Raw genomic sequence first — 18635 nt, 5'->3', positions numbered from 1 at the left:
ACAGCTTTAGTTTGCTTGGCTCCACAGTCAACACTCTTGGCACCAGTAGCCAGGAAATTAAAAGATGTATTGCCATGGGAAAGTCTGCTGTTAGGGATCTCTTCAAAGTACTGAAGAGCAGTGGTGTCTCTCTGGAGACTAAGGTGCATCTGATACAGGCCATGATCTTTGCGACCACTGGTTATGCCTCAGAGAGTTGGACAATGACTAAGGAGGATAGAAGGAGAATTTATGCCTTTGAGCTTTGGTGCTGGAGAAGAATTGAGGGTACCATGGACTGCTAGGAAAACAAACATATTCATCCTGGAAAGGGTTAAACTGGGCGGCTCCTTGGAGGCAAGGATTCTGAGGCTCCGTCTCACATACTTTGGACATGTTGTAAGGAAGGACCGGTCCTTGGAGAGGATCATCATGCTTGGGAGGGTAGAGGGACAGCACAGGAGAGGAAGGCCCTCTGTGAGGTGGATTGTTTCAGTAACTGGGGTATTCGGAATGGGTGTATCAGAGATGGTGCGATTGACACAGGATAGAGCAGAGTTTAGGGCTGTTGTACATAAGGTGGCTATGAGTCGTAAGTGACTCAACAGCACATAACAACAACATTTTATACTGGTTACAAAGTTCAAATACATTGTTTTTCACACCAGATCTTTTCCATTCCCTCACCCACCCATCAAATTGTACAACCTTATGATTAGCCCCCCCTCATTGCCCAGCCTCACCCCTCTCTTCCCCCCACCCCTTGGATCCCTATACTCCTTCTACATTAATGGTCTTATACAGTGTTTTTTCTTTGTGGACCGAGTTAGTTCACTTATTGTGGTTGAACAGTTAGATTGTTTCCATGTTCTTGAGATGGTGAATAACATTGCTAAGAACATTACTGTGCAAGTCTCCTTTTGTGCCTCAGTTATCATTCTCTTGGGGTATATTCCAAGCAGTGGAATAGTTTGATCATGAATTTGTTTAGCTTTTTGAGGAATTGCCAAACTGCCATCCAGAGTGGTTATACCTCAAACCTGTTCTTAAGGTGATTTTTAAATTCAGTTTGGATAGACTGTATTTTGGTTTTCGTAGACTTGGTTTAATTTTCGTCACCCTCATCTTGAACTTGATAAGAGTGGGAATTCCAGAACACTCAATTGTATTCAATTAAGTGGCTTCATCTTAATTGAATCGACCATCAGTATACTTGGTATCAGCAATCAGGAGACTAGGAAATGTTTTATACAGGTAATGTCTGCAGTCAGGGACCACTCCAGATTATTAAGGAGCAGTGAGATTTGTTTGAGAACTAAGATATGTCTTATTCAGGCTATGGCCTTTTTAATCACTTGCCGTGATGCTGAAAGCTGACCAGTGAATAGGAATGAAAGAAGAAATGATCCCTCTGAACTGTGGTGTTGGAGACGAGTGCTGAATAGCCCATGGATTGCCAAAAGAACAAACAGTTACGTCTTGGAGAAGGTGCAGCAAGAATGCCCCTTGGAGACTAAGATAGTAACAATTCATCTCACATCCTTTAGGCACGTTGCTTAGAGAAGCTGTTTATTGGAGAGGGACATGATGCTTGGGAAGATCGAGGGGATGATGAAAGAGAGGACGACTCTCAACCAGATAGATTGTCACAATGACTGTAGAAGTGAGCTCACCTGTATCAGAGATTGTGAGGATGGCACAGGATAGGTCAGGGTTCATATCTTTTATTCTTAGCGTCTCTATGAGTTGTCTTCAACTCGATGACACCTAACAATGATAATAAAAAGTATATGGTAGAATATATTTCCTCAAGGATAAGTATATGGCTTGGGGAAAGAATGGAAACTTGAAGCACTGAGCACTCGTTTATTAGTTTATAAATATATACCAGTATTTCACAGAGTAACTAACAACTTCTATGCGTTCTTCAGCGTTTAGTGTAGGTGCAATAGTAGATCAGTTTTCTTTGTTATTTGCATTTAAAAAAATACCCCCCAAACCCTTTGCCATCAGAGCCAACTCATAGCTGACCCTGCAGTGTATTTCCTATATTCTAAATGGCATGAGAGAAGAATGCCCATGTCCCCCACAGAACTGATAGTGTATTAGAAATGCCAACTATGTTTAATGCATTTAGCTGTACTTAAAATTATTTTACTTTGTCTCCTCCACTAGACTCAGAGTTTTGTGACAATAGAGACCTCATCATTTTACCCAGAACAGGTAGTATAAGGCATTAAGTTGACTCACACTATTTGCTAAAATGTGAAAGATGGTAAGAGAAAGGAGAGAAAAGGGCATTCTAAGAACTCACTGAACTTGTCCAGTTTTGGAATATAAATGTACTTGACGTTGAGCAAAAAGAGGGAGGAAAATTGAGGGGAAAAAAACTACCTCCCCTTTTTAAAAAAAAAAACCAAACCAAAACCTTGTTAGAAATACAGTAAAAGAAACAGGAATCAAGACTCTTAGAAGCTCTCATGACATAAAGGCAGCAGATTCAAATCTAACAGCTGTACCATGGGAGAAAGATGAGCAGACTCCTCCCATACAATTTACAGCCTTGAACCATCACTTGGAGGATCAGCTATGAGTCAGCTCTAACTTCATGGCAATGAGTTTGAGTGTTTTACACAATATATACTACTAGGTGTTTTTAACAGAGACAAAGGGTAAGCTGCTGTTGGGAGAAGGTGTAGTTGCATGTTACAAATTCTTGTCTCTTGCCCCATGTAGTTAATATTTCATATCACTGAGGAAATCTAGAATTGACTCTCTTGACTTTTACTAATAATGATCAAAAAAGAAAGCCTTCCCCTAAGTTGGGCATACATCCTAATTTTCCCAAAAGGACATAGGACAGAGCATAAACTGCAGAAATTATCAATATTTGTGAGTTCTATGTCAGTGCCTGAAAAAATAGGATTATTAAACAGATGGTTTGTGAGCACTTAGATAATGAAGTAGTGATCAGTGGAAGCCAACATGAATTCACCATAACAAATCACATCAAAGTAACTTAATTTGTTTTAATAGGATTGCTAGATCAGGGAAATCCACAGACAGTATAAAACATTTAACTAAATCTTTTGTTATGGGCAAGTTGAAGAAATGTGTTCTTAATAATTCAGTAAATATATTCATGACTGATTATATAATCATATCCAGAGCTTATAAATGAATTATTTCATGAGAGTCAGTACAGGGCAGTACATGAAATACAGGTTCTGGAAACAAGCTGTCTGGGTTAAAGTCCTGGTTCTACCATTTACTAGTTGTATGACATTAGGCAAGTTACTTCATCTTTTTATGCTTTAATTTCTCATCTTTTCAAATAATCATAAGAATTAAACTGTTTTGAAAATTAAATGTGCTAATTATCACAGAACACTTAGAATAATAATAGTAAGCAGTCAATAAACTGTTGGGTGTTCTTTCACTAGGAGAAAATCTGTAATGACTTCTTTTAGGGCCATTTCTTTGTCTTGAACTTGTCCCATTTGATATTTTTATCCAAAACCTGCGTGAGGACATAAAAATTTGTATTTAAGGATAACTCAGGTCTAGGAAAGAGAAAGCCAAACACATTTAACACATTGCCACACACTATTTAAATTGACAACCATGCTTAGAAACACATTTGCTGTCATTTGCAGCAACATGTTAATAGCAAAATCAAGCTAACAAAAGACTTTCAGATACTCTGAACGTGGTAAGGTAAAATTTATTAAGAGCAAGTATAAAAATCCTTTCTCAAGTCCTAACAATCAAGTTTTACCTGCTTTAAAGACCTTTGTAAGAAAAAGATTTCGGGGTTTAATTGACTGCAACTTCAGTTTGAGTTTGTGTGAGTTTATATTGTAAAAATACTGAAAATAATTCTGTGAACAGGAAGAAGAAATAGTCTCACTATAAGCCTGTGTCAGAACTTGTTAATATTATCTATTCTAGACAATATAGTTTACAAGGCACAGTAATTAACTGAAGCATTAATTAAAAATAATGAATTAAAGCATTTTGTAAAGTAGAAGGAAAAGAACTACAGGCTAAAGCTGGAAAAGAACAGTTGAGATGTACACTAGACTAACCTTTACATATCTAAAAAGGTGATATGTAGAACAGGATTGAATTTATTTGTTGAGAATTATTTTGGAAGACCTAGCTTTAGAGAAATACAGTTTTGCTTTATACAAAGAATATTCTAATAACTGTAGCTTTTTAAAAATTGGAGGGATGGATTTGAGAGTTAACTCCTCAAACATATAAGTATTTAAACAGACACAAAATGACTACTTGTCAGGAGTAAGAACAGCAGCTTATATAAAGAAGTTCCTCATTTTAGTGGGAAATTTGAGCGATACGGTTACCTCCAAAGCTAATACTTTATCATTTTTGAGGGCTTCAGTTTTGACATTTTAAATTTCATTTAAGTAACCTGGAAATAGATGTTTTATCTTCATAAATTAATAATGATATTTTGTAGCCTTGAGTTTCAAAACTATGTAAGCATCAGTTGAAATAGATTAGAAAAGTAATTTGATTTCTAACATGGGCCTATCCTAGGTACAGAAGTTTTGAAATCTCTTTCAGAAATGAGTTGGCTTTTACATCTAAAAGCATGTGAGTAGGAAATTATTTTAGGTGTTCAAATTGTACTTTTGAGTACACATAGTACACAATTGTGTATGTTCATAAGAGATGAAGTATAAAAAAGGTAACAGTACTGTATAAAGAATTTATGTGACATATACACATTCCTCATATGTTTGTTGCTAACCACTCAAACGCCCTTGTTTAATAGTCATTAAAAAAATCAAGATATGTAGCAGTTTCTCACATGGTGTCTAATTATTATATGAGTGTCAAAGATAAATAATAATCATGACAACATAAAACATGTTTAGCATTTGGATATAAAGGACAAGGGATTTTCATGAATCTTTCATTAAAATACTTAGAAGATGTTTAAAATGACTTTGTTATATTTCTGTGTTGAATATCTTCATTGCAGCAGTTAAGCAAAAACATATTGTTCTTTTCCATTAAACTTCTAGAACAGTCTTTTAATGCTCTGTGGTTGATATTTGAAGACAAGCTTTAGTCATAAGATAAAACTACAGTTGCACTTTTCTCTCATTTCTTTAGATAAGTGAGCACTAGAAATTATAGGTAGTTTTGGCAAGAGTTCAAGGGTTAATGTAGCAGATAAATAAAAGGAATTTTCTGTAAATTGAGACCTGCATTATTTCAGTTGTCTTGTCTCTGCTAACTTAACTCATTTAATTTTAAAAAGTAAATACTAAAATTCTTCCTGACAGTGTGCTCAGCTTTTACTATCGTTTATTACTTCAATTATACTTGATATCACTTAGAACAATCTGCCATTTGGAAATTTCAGTATAGCCTGGAGCTTAGTATTAGATCTGGCTGCTATTGTAACATGTACAGCATATGACATTAATGTATCAAAATTAGATTGGATCATCCCTCCTGGTTAAATTTATTTCACATTTCTTTTGTATTCAGTTAACATAAACCTATTAGGGAAGCTGACACATGGGGATGGCTGTATAGGAAGGATATTTTTAAAGTATTTTGATTAAAAAATAAAATTATAAAGCCAAGACTTTTGTAAGTTGTATAATCTTTTTTGCTTTTTAAAAATGTCACAAAATCCAAATCCCACATTTTCTCTTTCAGGTTGTATTTTGTGCAAGTTAAGGAGAATTAAAACTTTAAAAATAGCCATTATTTTAAGATTTGGGGCATACCATCTAGTATTAAAACAGTGGAAGTGCTATAATTTATAAAATGATAAATTTTTGATATATTTAAACCTGAGTGTGGGTAAATTACTTTTTTAAACTCTTTGTACCCATCACTTCTAATATTATACATTTGATTCTATAGATATATCAGCTTTAAACATTTAGCTTGATACTGTGTTTGGAATAATGTCTTTCTCTATCCTGTACTCCTACAAAGTATCTAAGAAAGCATTTCTTAGGAATGCAAAGTTTATAGTTCAAGGATTTATTGTATATTCACAAATTATTTATATTCAGTTTTGGTGACTGGGATTTCCAAAGTAGATGAGTGTTCTAGGACTTTAAAAACTATGAGACCATACCTTTTCAGAAACATTCACATGTTTCACAAATAAATTTGAGTCTTCACAAATTTCTTAAGCCCAATAGCTCCAAGTTTAAAAGGTGATAGGAAAAAAATCTTTTCATGAATGAAATTAGCTCTTTGTTTAAATCACTCATTATTTTATCATGTAATCTTTTAAACTAAAATATATTGCACATTTCAAAGAGAAAATTTGTATGCAATTTAACTCTTTGATAAATTTTATCAAAATAAAAATGTGATAGCATTAATCCCTGTTTTTCTCTTCTTAACTTCCTTACCTGTAATGTGTCCATTTAGCAGAAAGAAATGAAGAGAATGCCCTTGTAAAGTATGAACCAAAGTGGACTATGATGTTTATAGTGGCAGAATCAAGAAATAGACTAGAATAACCAGAGTTTAAATTAAAATACATAAGAAGCCAAAGAAGAATTCAAGAGTAATTTCTCAATTACTAGATAGCTACTTTTTACTCTTTACAGTATTCCACACTTGACAGCTTTAATCATTGTAACATTAACTCTCTGACTACCATAAATGTTTTTAAAGCACCATAAAGTTACATCTCTTAAAGGCTTAACAAACTCTAAGTAATCTATTTAGAAGAATTTTTAAGTTTTTTAGACAAGAAGCCTGAAAATAAATTTGTTAAACCAAATATAATCAACTCACTCACTAGGTGATTATCCAATTTATGAATTAGCTATTTCTTTTACCTCTCTTCCTGTTGTTTCTTTAAAGCCGCTTCACTGCTCATTAGCACTTCCAGACAGTAGTTGGAAAAAAACAGTAGAAAAACTTCAAATCATTCCATTTTACTACTTGTTAGGACACTCTTAGAAGATTATGTAGGGAATAGTTGGTACAAAATTTCATATTTCTAAAAGAAAAATGGTCTAAATTAGGCATAGTGTATATAATGACATTTATCTGTGGGGTGTTTTCCTTCTTGATTTTTTTTTTTTTTCAGAGGGTCCAGTTTTCTGAAAATAACTGAAAAGTTATACGTAGCTAGTTAAGAAGAGTAGGCTGTATGTGAATATGCTGTTTCTAACTGACAATAAAACAAAACCCCATACTCTTTGCCATTGAGTCAGAAGTGACTCATTGCTCACCCTAAAAATGGGCACTTAAAGGCTGTCAGTTACATACACAGGAATAGATTGCCCAACATTCTCTCTCTGAATAGCTGGTCAATTTGAGCCACCAGAGAGGCAGTGCCTTTGGGTTAAGCAGTGCAACTCCCTAAGAGAGTCTACCCCACCAGTGCTCCTTTCAAATTTATAGTCATATGCTGATATCTGCTTATATGTTTGGTATATGTGTCACATATTGTGAAAATGATTAAATGACATTTTTTAAACGTGCTTTTTTGTTACTTTATCCTTTTCCTTTTTTATTGTTCTCAGTAGCGGTAGGACTATACTTGTAGGGCTTCTCTAAAACAACATGAATTATTTTCTTGGTTTTCCAGTTGAGACATTTAGGAAATGATGAAGTACACATTGTTTGGTCAGAGCATACTAGAGATTACAGAAGAGGAATTATTCCTACAGAATTTGGTGATGTCCTTATTGTGATATATCCTATGAAAAATCACATGTTCAGTATCCAGATAATGAAAAAACCAGAGGTAAGAACTTTTTCTCTTATACTTTATCAATATATTGTGAATTGTAAACAGATTGCTGGGTTTCTTCCCGTCTAACAGAAGAAAAATTTAACTAAGCATTATCATATATGTAGATTGTCTGAGTCTGATAAAAGAGGAGCTATAAGAAGATCAATAATAAGAGAGTGAAAATTTTTTTAAACTAACCATATCAAAAGTCTTGACTTTTATTAAGATAATTAAGTATGAACTTCAACATAATAAAAAGTAAGCTTGGAAGCAGGAGTGGCATACACTTCCTAAGCAACATGCCTCCGGAAACTCAGTGAACTTGATAAATGTCGATAGTTATAGAAAGGCTTCAAACCTATTTTCATAGGGTTTCTATGAGTCGTGCTTGACTCAAAGGCAATCAACAACAACAGAAAGTAAGCATAGAAGGGGCCTACGGCCCTAGCGCTTGGAGAACATTACCACTAAACTTAAGAGACACTGGTCAAAGCATAAGAAATCGTCAGTAGCTGATGTGTTTGGAATCACAGAAGCCAAGGAAGCTTCATATATAAGCTATCAGATCAAGGGCTGGACAATGGGAGATAGATGTTGAAGGGAGTGGGTAGAAGTAGATAGGTATCCTAGTGGATGGGGGAGCAGGGATAAGACACTTGTGCCAAGGGCAGGGACAATACTGAAACTAATGGTTAATTCCACAATAAGGGATATATCTTTCACTTTTTCTGTAAAATCTTTTGCTTTTCAAGGAGAGGAGCAAATGGGGGGGCAGGGGGGAGGGGTTTGTGCGTGGAGAAGGGTGCAACAATGAATGAATGGAATCTCAAAATCTCTGTAGCTGTTCATTGAAATGAAAAATAAACAACCTAAATTTAAAAAAAAAAAAATGCTTGTCTGTCAGATACTTCTCTAAATCTGAACATTCAGATTAAGACAGACTAGGAGGAAGGATTGGCCATCCGCTTCCAAAATAGCAGGCCTCTGAAAACCATATGTACAACAGAACACATGTAGACTAACAGAAAGGGCAACTGAGGTGGAGCTTTCAAGTATGGAAATACAAAGGAAGAGGAACAGTAGTAAGCAGACACAAGTGATTAGAACGTTGAATGTAAGAACCATGAATGTAGAAAAATTAGATATTGTTAAGGAAGAAATGGAATGCATAAATGTTGACATTCTAGGCATTGGTGAGATAAGATAGACCAGCATGGGGCAATATGAGTCAGATGATCATATATTACTCCGGAGATGAAAAGGTGAGGGAAAATGGGTTGCTTTCATAGTTAAAAAAGTCATTTCTAGATCCATCTTAAAGTACAATATTGTGAGTGACAGGATAATATCCATACGCATACAAGGAAGTGCAGTGAATACCACTATCATTCAGATAAATGCACCAACAACCAGAGCCAAAGAGAAGGAAATAGAAGATTTTTACCAACTTCTACAGTTGGAAATCAATCAAACATTCATTCAAAATTCATTGATAATGGTTGACTGGAATGCAAAAGTTGGGAACAGAGAAGAAGAATCAGTAGTTGGAAAACACAGACTCGGTGACAGAAATGAAACTGGATATAGAATGAATTTGCACAATCAATGACTTATTCATTGCAAATATGTTTTTTAAGAGACATAAATGACAAAAAAGACATAAATGCAGGTTCTACACATGGATTTCACCTGACAGTATGCATAGGAATCAGATGGATTACATCTGCGGAAAGAACCGCTGGAGAAGCTCAGTTATCAGCTGTGAACACTAGGGTGGGAGCTGATTATGGAACAGACTACCAACTACTCATATGCAAGTTCAAGCTGAAGCTGAGGAAAATGAAACCAAACCCACGGGAACCAAAATATGACTTTGAGCATATCCCACCTGAATTTAAAAACCTTCTCAGGAACAGATTTGAGGCCTTGAACACTAATTAGTAATGACCAAATGAGTTGTAGGAGAATATCAAGGGTGTCATCCAGGAAGAGTGCAGATGGTCATTAAAAAGACAGAGGAGGAAGAAAAGACCAAAATGGATGTCAGAGGAAACTGATATTGCATTGGAGCGCAGAGAAGCCAAAGCAAAAGAAGAATTCAAGATACTAAAGAGTTGAATAGAAGATTTCAAAAGGCGGCATGGGATGACAAAGCAAAATATTACAATGAAGTGTGCAAGGAGCTGGAGTCAGAAAATCAAAAGGGCTAAACTCGTTCAGCATTTCTTAAGCTCAAGGAACTGAAGAACAAATTCAAACCTCGAGTTGCTATAATCAAGGATACTTTAGACAGAATATTAAATGATCCAGGAATTATTTAAAAGGATGAAAAGAATATACTGAGTCACTGGATTGAGTAATTGGCAAACAGAGAAGAATTTCATGAAACAGCATATGAGCAAGAGCCTATGGTGATGAAGGAAGAAGTTGAAGCTGCTTTGAAGGAAATAACAAAAAAGCCCCAGGAATAGATGGTTTACCAGTTGACATATTTCAGCTAATAAATGCTGTCCTGGACTTGCTCACCAAGTTGTGCCAAGAAATCTGGAGAAACATGATTTGGCCAACTGATTGGAAGAGATCTATATTTGTTCCCATTCCAAAGAAGGGTGACCCAACAGAGTGTGGAAACTATAGAACAGTATCAATGATTTCACATGCAAGCAAGAATCTACTGAAAATTATCCAAAAACGACTGGAACATCACATCAGCAGAGAACTGCTAAAGTTAGATGGATCTTAGCTGAAAGCAGGGAATACCAGAGGAATGTCTATCTGTGTTTCATTGATTATGCAAAGGCATTTGACTGTGTGGATCACAACAAACTGTGGCTGACTCTGAGAAGAAAGAGAATACCAGAACACTTGATCATGCTAATGCGAAACCTATACTTGGACCAAGAAGCAGAATAGAGCAAGGAAACACTTCAAAATTGGGAAGGGCATATACCTTTCTTCATACCTTTTCTACTTGTATGCAGAACAGATTATCCAGGAGGCTGGGTTCTGTACGGAGAAGTGTGGCATCAGGATTGGTGGAAGATCTATCAACAGTCTGAGTTATGCAGATGACACAACCCTGCTTGCTGAAACTGAGGAGCACCTGGAGTGTTTGCTGCAGAGGGTAAAGAACTGCAGCCTTCAATATGGATTGAGGCCCAATATCAAGACGACAAAGATTCTCACCACTGGGTCAATTGGCAGCATCAGGATGGATGGTGAAGAGATTGAGATTGTACACAGCTTTAGTTTGCTTGGCTCCATAGTCAACCTCTTGACACCAGCAGCTAGGAAATTAAAAGACGTATTGCATTGGGAAAGTCTGCTGTTAGGAACCTCTCCAAAGTACTGAAGAGCAGTGGTATCACTCTGGAGACTAAGGTGTGTCTGAAACAGGCCTTTGTCTTTGCAGTCACTTGTTATGCGTCAGAGAGTTGGACAATGACTAGGGAGGAGAGAAGGAGAATTGATGCCTTTGAGCTGTGGTGCTTGAAGACAGTATTGAGTGTACCAGGCTGCTCTTTGGAGGCAAGGATTGTAAGGAGGGACCAGTCCTTGGAGAGGGACATCATGCTTGGTAGGGTGGATTGATTGAGTGACCAGGATGGGTGTATGAGAGACAGTGAGATTGGCACAGGACAGAGCAGGGTTTAGGGCTGTTGTACATAGGGTCACAATGAGTCACAAGCGACTCGATGGCACATAACGACAACATGATTATGTCATTTAATAAATGTAGATTCTATAAAGTAAAACTCAGTTTTGTTACAAGTTAATACAAATGTAATATTTTAATGTCTTTTCCCTTTTTTTTAATTGACTGTTTTCAATTTATAAAAGGGGACCTCTGGTGGCTTAGTGGTAAGAAGCTTTGCTGCGTTCTCAAAGACATTGGGTTTGAACCCACCAGCTAAGCTACTCCATGAGGAGATAAGGATGGTCAGTCTTTTTTTATGAAATGTGTTTCCTGTGTCAACCTGTAGGAGGGTCAGCTGTGGGTTGATTACAACTCACTGGGGTACAATAAAAACAGTTTATAGAAAACCTACTTTTTAAACAGTTAATGATACATCTTTAGCATTTTTAATTGGATTACATTGCTCATATATGAATTTAAACCTAAAACCTTATCAGATTTTTCAAGATTTGTCTAAGCCAGAGGTTAGTACGCTGCGATCCATTGCCTATTTTTGTATAGCCCATGAACTGGACATGGTTTTTACATTTTTAGTAGCTTTCAGAAAAGTCAAAGCATGTGTGATGAAGATCATATGTGATCACAACGAAGTAGACTATTTACTATATTCTCTAGAGCGTCTGTCTTCAACTGTAGTTTTTATACTGGCTGTATTCAAGTAGAGTGACTTTTGAAATTGTCAATCACCTGATAAAATGGCATTTGAGTATCAAAACAAATTTTTTCTATTAAACCATGCTATAAAGTGTTATAGATTTGTACTAAGACTAGTTAACCGACAAATATAATAGAAAACTAATTTCCTGTATAAAAGATGATATATCTTTTTTGTGGTTGTTCACTAGAGAAAAAGGAATTTACTTCCAGTATTATATTTTTGTCTGCAATTGAGATTATAAATACTTGAAAATTATAGGAGTGGGGGTTTATGGCCTCAACATAGTGAAAAGTATGTTCGCAAGACCAAGAGCCAACATTATTCTCAGTGGAAAGAAACGAAAAGCATTCGTTTTGCAAATAGGGACCAAAGATGTCTACTATCACCACTCCTATTCAATTGTATTGGAAATACTAGCTAAGATGATAAACGAAGAGAAGGAAATAAGAGACATACAAATTGGCAACGAGGTGGTAAAACTATTGCTATATGCAGATAATAAGATACTGTACACAGAAAACCTCAAAGGTGAAAACATAAGATACTGTACACAGAAAACCTCAAAGGTGAAAACAAACAAAAAACCCCTGCTAGTCCTACTCAACCTATTTATTAGATTGGCACGATATAAGATTAATAATTCACAAAAGTCAGTAGGATTTCTGTACAGCAGCAAAGAAAGCACAAAAAAAGGAAACTAGAAAATCAATACCATTTACAATAGCCATCCACAATATGAAATACTTAGGAATGAACCTAACAAAAGACTTTTTTGCAAGGAAAACTACAAAGCACTACTACAAGAAACAGTAGGAGATAAATTAAATGGAAAAATATGACTTGTTCATGGATATTATTGTTGTTATGTGCCTTTCTGTAGAAATCAACCTATAGCTGACCTTCCAGGGGTTTTCAGAGGCAGTAAATAACACAGGAGGAGATTGTCCATCCTGCTTTTGTGGAGAAGCTAGTGAATTTGAACTGTGTGCCTTCAGGATTCAGCAAACCTTTTTATTACTAGGCCACCAGTGCTCATGATATTGTTGTTAGGTGTCGTCAAGGTGAGCGATGGATAGGAAGACGAAAAGTTTTTAATTTGCAGGCCTTATAAATTATTTCAGTAATTGTATAACTTTTATTTGAATTGACATTTTGTGGATTTATTACTTTTATGTTTGTTTATTAGCCCAGTATGAGCAATTCCTTATAGATTTCTGACCTTTTTATGTTTTTTAGCCAAGTATGGGAAATCCCTTATAAAGAATTTCATTCTAATGGTGTCTTGGTTATCTAATGATTTTGTAACAGATATCACAAGTGGATGCCTTTGACAAATAGAAAGTTATTAGAGTTTTAGAGGCTGGAAGTTCACCTTTAGAGATCCAACTCTAAAGGAAGGCCCATGCTCATTCTCTCTCTTCCCATCTCCCCTTCATATCTGTGTGTATACATGTACATGTGTGCGTGTGTGGTTATTTATCATTTGTGTAAGAGGAAAGTCCTTGTTCTTTTCATCTGTAGATCAGGAGACCCCTGTATATCCTGTCCTTCCTAGCCTTGCTAGCATTAAGATCCTTCCTCAAGCAGAAGCCCAAGTCCAATAAAGATCAAGTCTTCTCCTGGCAAGTCTTTCTTGATGATACAGAAGTTTCCCTTGCAACTAGATTTCCTCCCCTTTTTTCTCTAGTGAAATAAAATGTATTGAAGGCAATTTTTTTACAGCTATTACAGGAATTTTCCTTTTTCATCAGGATCATTACAGAGTTTTTACATTGTACTGTTGCATACATGTTCTTTTGGGGAGGACTGAAGAGAGTGCAAGAATGTCTTTTTTAAAAGTGCAAGCAATATATTGATCTTGTTCACAACCTATCTAGCATGTATTTAACAATAAAATTATGTTCTCTTAATCAGGTTCCTTTCTTTGGTCCACTTTTTGATGGTGCTATTGTGAATGGAAAAGTTCTACCCATTATGGTTCGAGCAACAGCTATAAATGCAAGCCGTGCTCTGAAATCTCTGATTCCGTTATATCAAAACTTGTATCCTTTTTTTCACCTTATTATAATTTCTATTTTAAATAATATGTCTGCATTCTAAGGTTTGTGGTGGTACTGTTAATTACTTCAGAGTCCGAACTGACTCATAACTAACCCCCTAGCGGATTTTTAGAAATTGTAAATCATATGGGAAGAGATTGCCCATCTTACATCTACAGAGAAACTGTCAATTGGAACAACATACCTTTGGATTTGCAAGGCTGCCTCCTTACAACCTGTCCTCCAAGCTTTCTAAGGTAAACATGACTTATATATTAAAACCTTTGAGTTCTTAAGTATAGATAGATGATAGATAGATAGATAGATAGATAGATAGATAGATAGATAGATAGATAGATAGATAGATAGATTGATTTTAGCAAATTTTTATTTTGAAAAAATGTATCAGAGTTAAATTGCATACAGTTTTTCTCTTTGAAATGTGAAATATATTTAGTTTAAAAGATTACATGATAGAATAGTGAGTGATTTAAACAAAGACAAGAGCTAATTTCATTCACCAAAAGATTTTCTCCTATCACCTTTTAAACTTGGGGCTGTTAACTTGGGCTTAAGAGATTTGTGAAGACTCAAATTTATTTGTGAAAAATATGAATGTATATAATGGAACTATACATACATTAAGTATTCCAGAAGCACACTAACACAGAGCTTCTCCTTTGGAAGGGAGGTTGGTAATGTCAGGAAACACTTAGGAGAATTGGTGAGGACTGAGTTAATCTTAAACTGTCAGTCTATTGGGTAGGAGGAAGAAGAGCATTCAAACAGAAGGGACATTATAAATAGAGCTATAGGATTATGAGAGGGTAAAGGGTGTTTGAGAACATGGCTTCTAGACTCAAAATTCCTCGACTCAAATGCTGACCATCAATCACATCCTGTGTATTGTTGTTGTGGCTTGGCACCTTTGAATCAACTACAGTTTATAATGACCCTATAAACAACAGATCTGAACCTTGCCTATCTTGAGCATCTTGTTAGGGTCACTTGTTATACTTGTTAAAGATATTCATCTTCTTGACGGTGTCTGACTCTACACCATTCCCAACATTATGTCTTTTCCCAAGAACTGACCCCTTCTGACAGTGTGCCTAAAAAATATACTGTGTTTACTTCTAAGAGACACCCTGGTTCCATTTCCTCCAAGATAGCCTGTTCTGTGTGTAATCTATGGAACATTCATTTCATATCCTTCTCCAATACCACTCACTATTGAAAGGCATTGATTCTTTATTCATTGTCCAACCTTCAGATGTATAAGAAGCAATCAGAAACACCTTTGTCTTTTAACTGACATCATTGCTCTTTAACATTTTAGAGGTCTTTGCCAGCCCATTTTCTCAGTTGCAACATGACCACCTCTGGATGGTTGGCCAATTTACGTACCGTATTGATTTTTAAATTTTTTATAAAATGTTAATGCTAATATCTGAGTTGTGCCAGCTATATTAATCTATGTTATAAACTAGATATACTCATAAAACTCCCAACTCATTGCTGTCAGGTCAGAACCAACTCACAGCTGAACCTGCAATAGGTTTTCAGAGTTAAAATCACAGGAAAGCTATTGCCTATCTTTCTCCCACTGAACAGCTGTGGATTTTAACCATAGGGTTAGTAGTACAGTTCTTTAACTACTTGACCACCAATAGTCCCTGTAGTAAGTTTAAAAAGAAAGGCTTTATTTAATAGTCTGTATTCTAGCAGGCTGGTTTGGTGACTACTGTGGAGAGATTCCACTCTGGAAGATGATTTCTCGCATCTTGATGAGGGTCAGGTAAGGAAGGTTTTTGGTTATGTTATTGGTTAAATAATTTTGGGATGAACATTCTTTAAGTGGTACAGCAGTTGTCTATTTGCTGTACTAAAGTAACTTTGAGTTGCTATGTGCCATAGTTGTGTCAGATACCCTAATGGTTACCCATCATGGGCAGTGTTTGGAAGAGCTTCCAGATTGATTCAGGTTTAGAATCAGGAGTGGCATCCACTTCCTAAACCACCTGCCTCTGAAAACTCTATGAACATAGAGAAATTATATTAGTTATAGAACAAGGTAGGGTCTTTTGTTCATAGGGTCACTATGAGTCTTTTGTTCATAGAGTCGCTATTCGACTTGACAGCACCTAATCATTGCTAAGTGAGACCAGTGTTATATTTTGGAAGAACATTCTTCTAAGTTGTTCATCACTCTTCTGTCACTTTGCTGTACTGAGGAAATCTCTGTTTGTTGTGATGCTGAACCTTGTGCCATTGAGGTGTCATGCCATAACGGTTGCCCAAGGTGGACCATGTTTGGTGGACCTCCCAGTTTAAGACAGGTTTGGAAGCAGGCATGTCTTCCACTTCCTCAACCATATGCCTGTAGAAACTCTATGAACTTGGAGAAACGATGATAGTTATAGAAAGGCATCAAGTCTTTTGTTCATAGACTCACTATGAGTTGTGCTCAACTCGACAGAAATCAACAACATATTCTAGCAAAGATTTCATTTGAAATGAAACTATTATTATAACCTGATAGTTTGCCATATATATGTTTTCTTCTTTGATGAAAATTGAGTTAAGCAGTCTGATTGAATTGCAGTTCCTCCTATATTGTGACATGTTGAAATGTACTTATAGGTATAAATCATGGCATGGTACAGTGATTGAGCTTATTCATCTTTACATAGATTTTATTTGTGGCAGTTATATTTTTTCATTTATATTAAGTTTGAAAACTCCAATTTGAAGTATAAATTTTAGTGAAATTATAATTCAGAAACCTTGAACTGATTAACAAAAATAATATTTAGAGAAATCTATTACATGTAGATCTACTTTTTTTTTTTTTTTTAAATTTTGTGTGCGTGTACCGTCAAATCAGATCTGACTGGTACAGGAGGATATTGCGCCTCCTTCTCCGGCAGAGCATCTGGTGGACTCGAACCGTGTTCCTCTGGGATTGCAGTGCAGCTTCTTGCCACTAGGCCACCAGAGCTCCCCGTAGATCTACTTTTAATAAAAGAAATTACATTAGTATATATTATCTTCCTTTAATGGAGAAAATTAATTATTTCTATCCTGAGGAAAAAAATAAAACCTGTCTTTAACTATACTTTCCTTGCCTTCAAATCAAAACCCACACATACCTGACTCTCCAATCTCATGGGAGAAGATTGTTAATCTCTCTCTTGGGGAACATGTAGTAGACTCTACGGTCTGTGGATTTGTATGAAGTCTAGGAGAGCATTAAGGTGAAGCTGGTCAAGAGAACCTTGAAGACCTTGTGAACACTGCTGTTCTCACCCATAAACCAGGGTCTGTTACTGTTTCTTTGGGCCTCGAATCTTAAATTTCTCTTCACTAAGATGCAAGTAAATTATGAGGAGATTAGTTCACGAAATAGATGAGATTAGAAAATAATGTGAAACTCTTTGCTTTTTGTGTCGTAAAACAGGTGCTCACATTTATGGAGGCAAAACAAGTTATTTCCGGTCTAAAGCGCAATAGTATTTAAGATGCATATCTTAAAAGTTACTTTAAAAGTGTGATGTTGATTATCTGTCACAGCTAGCTTTTTTCCTCAGCTTTTGGTTTGGAGAAGGCCTCAGTGCACCTTTCTTTGGTTGTCTCAAATCTGGGTTCATCCGATACCAGCCACTTCTGCCATGTTACCCAAGTTCTACCCCAACAAGATCAAAGTCGTATACCTGAGGTGTATCAGCATGAGAGTCGGTGCCATTTCTTCTCTGGTCCCCAAGATTAGCCCTCTGAGTTTGTTTTCAAAAAAAGGTTGATGATGACATTGCTAAGGTCCCTGATGACTAGAAGGGACTAAGGATTACTGTGAAGCTGACCACTCAGAACACAAAGGCCTAAATTAAAGTGATACCTTCTGCTTCTGCCCTGATCATCAAAGTCCTAAAGGAACCACCTAGAGACAGAAGGAAGGAGAAAAATATTAAACACAGCTGGAATATCACTTTTGATGAGATTGTTGGCATTGCCTCACAAATGTGACACCAATCTTTAGTCAGAGAATGCTGAGAACCATCCAGTCTGTGGGCTGCAATGTTGATGGCCACCACCTTCATGACATCATAGAAGACATCCACAGTGGTGCTATGGAATGCCCAGCTAGTTAAGAACTACAGATGAACATTTCCTCATGTGTTTGTTCCTCATCTGAATGTCTTCTTTGGTGAAGTGTCTGTTCATATCCTGTGCCATTTTCAATTGGGTTGTTTTCCTTTAACTTGTTGTGGTACTCGAGTATTTTATAATTTCTAGATATAAGTCCCTTATCAGATATGTCATTACCAAATTTTTCCCCCAGTCTGTGGCTTCCTTTTTTATCGTGTTGGAGAATTTTATGGATATGCATAGGGATTTGATTCTTTTTTTTTTTTTTAGTTTAGGTTATTTATTTTTCATTTCAATGAACACCTACAGAGATTTTGGGATTCCATTCATTCATTGTTGCACCCTTCTCCCCGCACAAACCCC

The 18635-nt window shown here is 36.1% G+C and overlaps 1 protein-coding gene across 5 annotated transcripts in view; it reads left to right on the top strand.

Moving 5' to 3' along the window:
- RALGAPA1 (Ral GTPase activating protein, alpha subunit 1 (catalytic)) overlaps positions 1–18635 on the top strand; it is a 391173-nt gene that overhangs the window by 322960 nt on the left and 49578 nt on the right. For all 5 annotated transcript variants that reach the window (XM_006891556.1, XM_006891558.1, XM_006891557.1 and 2 more), the window contains 2 exons: positions 7586–7744; positions 14002–14129. In XM_006891556.1, the coding sequence (XP_006891618.1) occupies positions 7586–7744; positions 14002–14129 (287 nt within the window). The remainder of the gene's footprint in view (positions 1–7585; positions 7745–14001; positions 14130–18635) is intronic.

Source organism: Elephantulus edwardii, unplaced genomic scaffold (assembly GCF_000299155.1).
Source record: "Elephantulus edwardii isolate Elephantulus edwardi_28Jun2011 unplaced genomic scaffold, EleEdw1.0 scaffold00100, whole genome shotgun sequence".
NCBI classification, from domain to species: Eukaryota; Metazoa; Chordata; class Mammalia; order Macroscelidea; family Macroscelididae; genus Elephantulus; species Elephantulus edwardii.
This window is presented reverse-complemented; position numbering and strand designations above follow the sequence as displayed.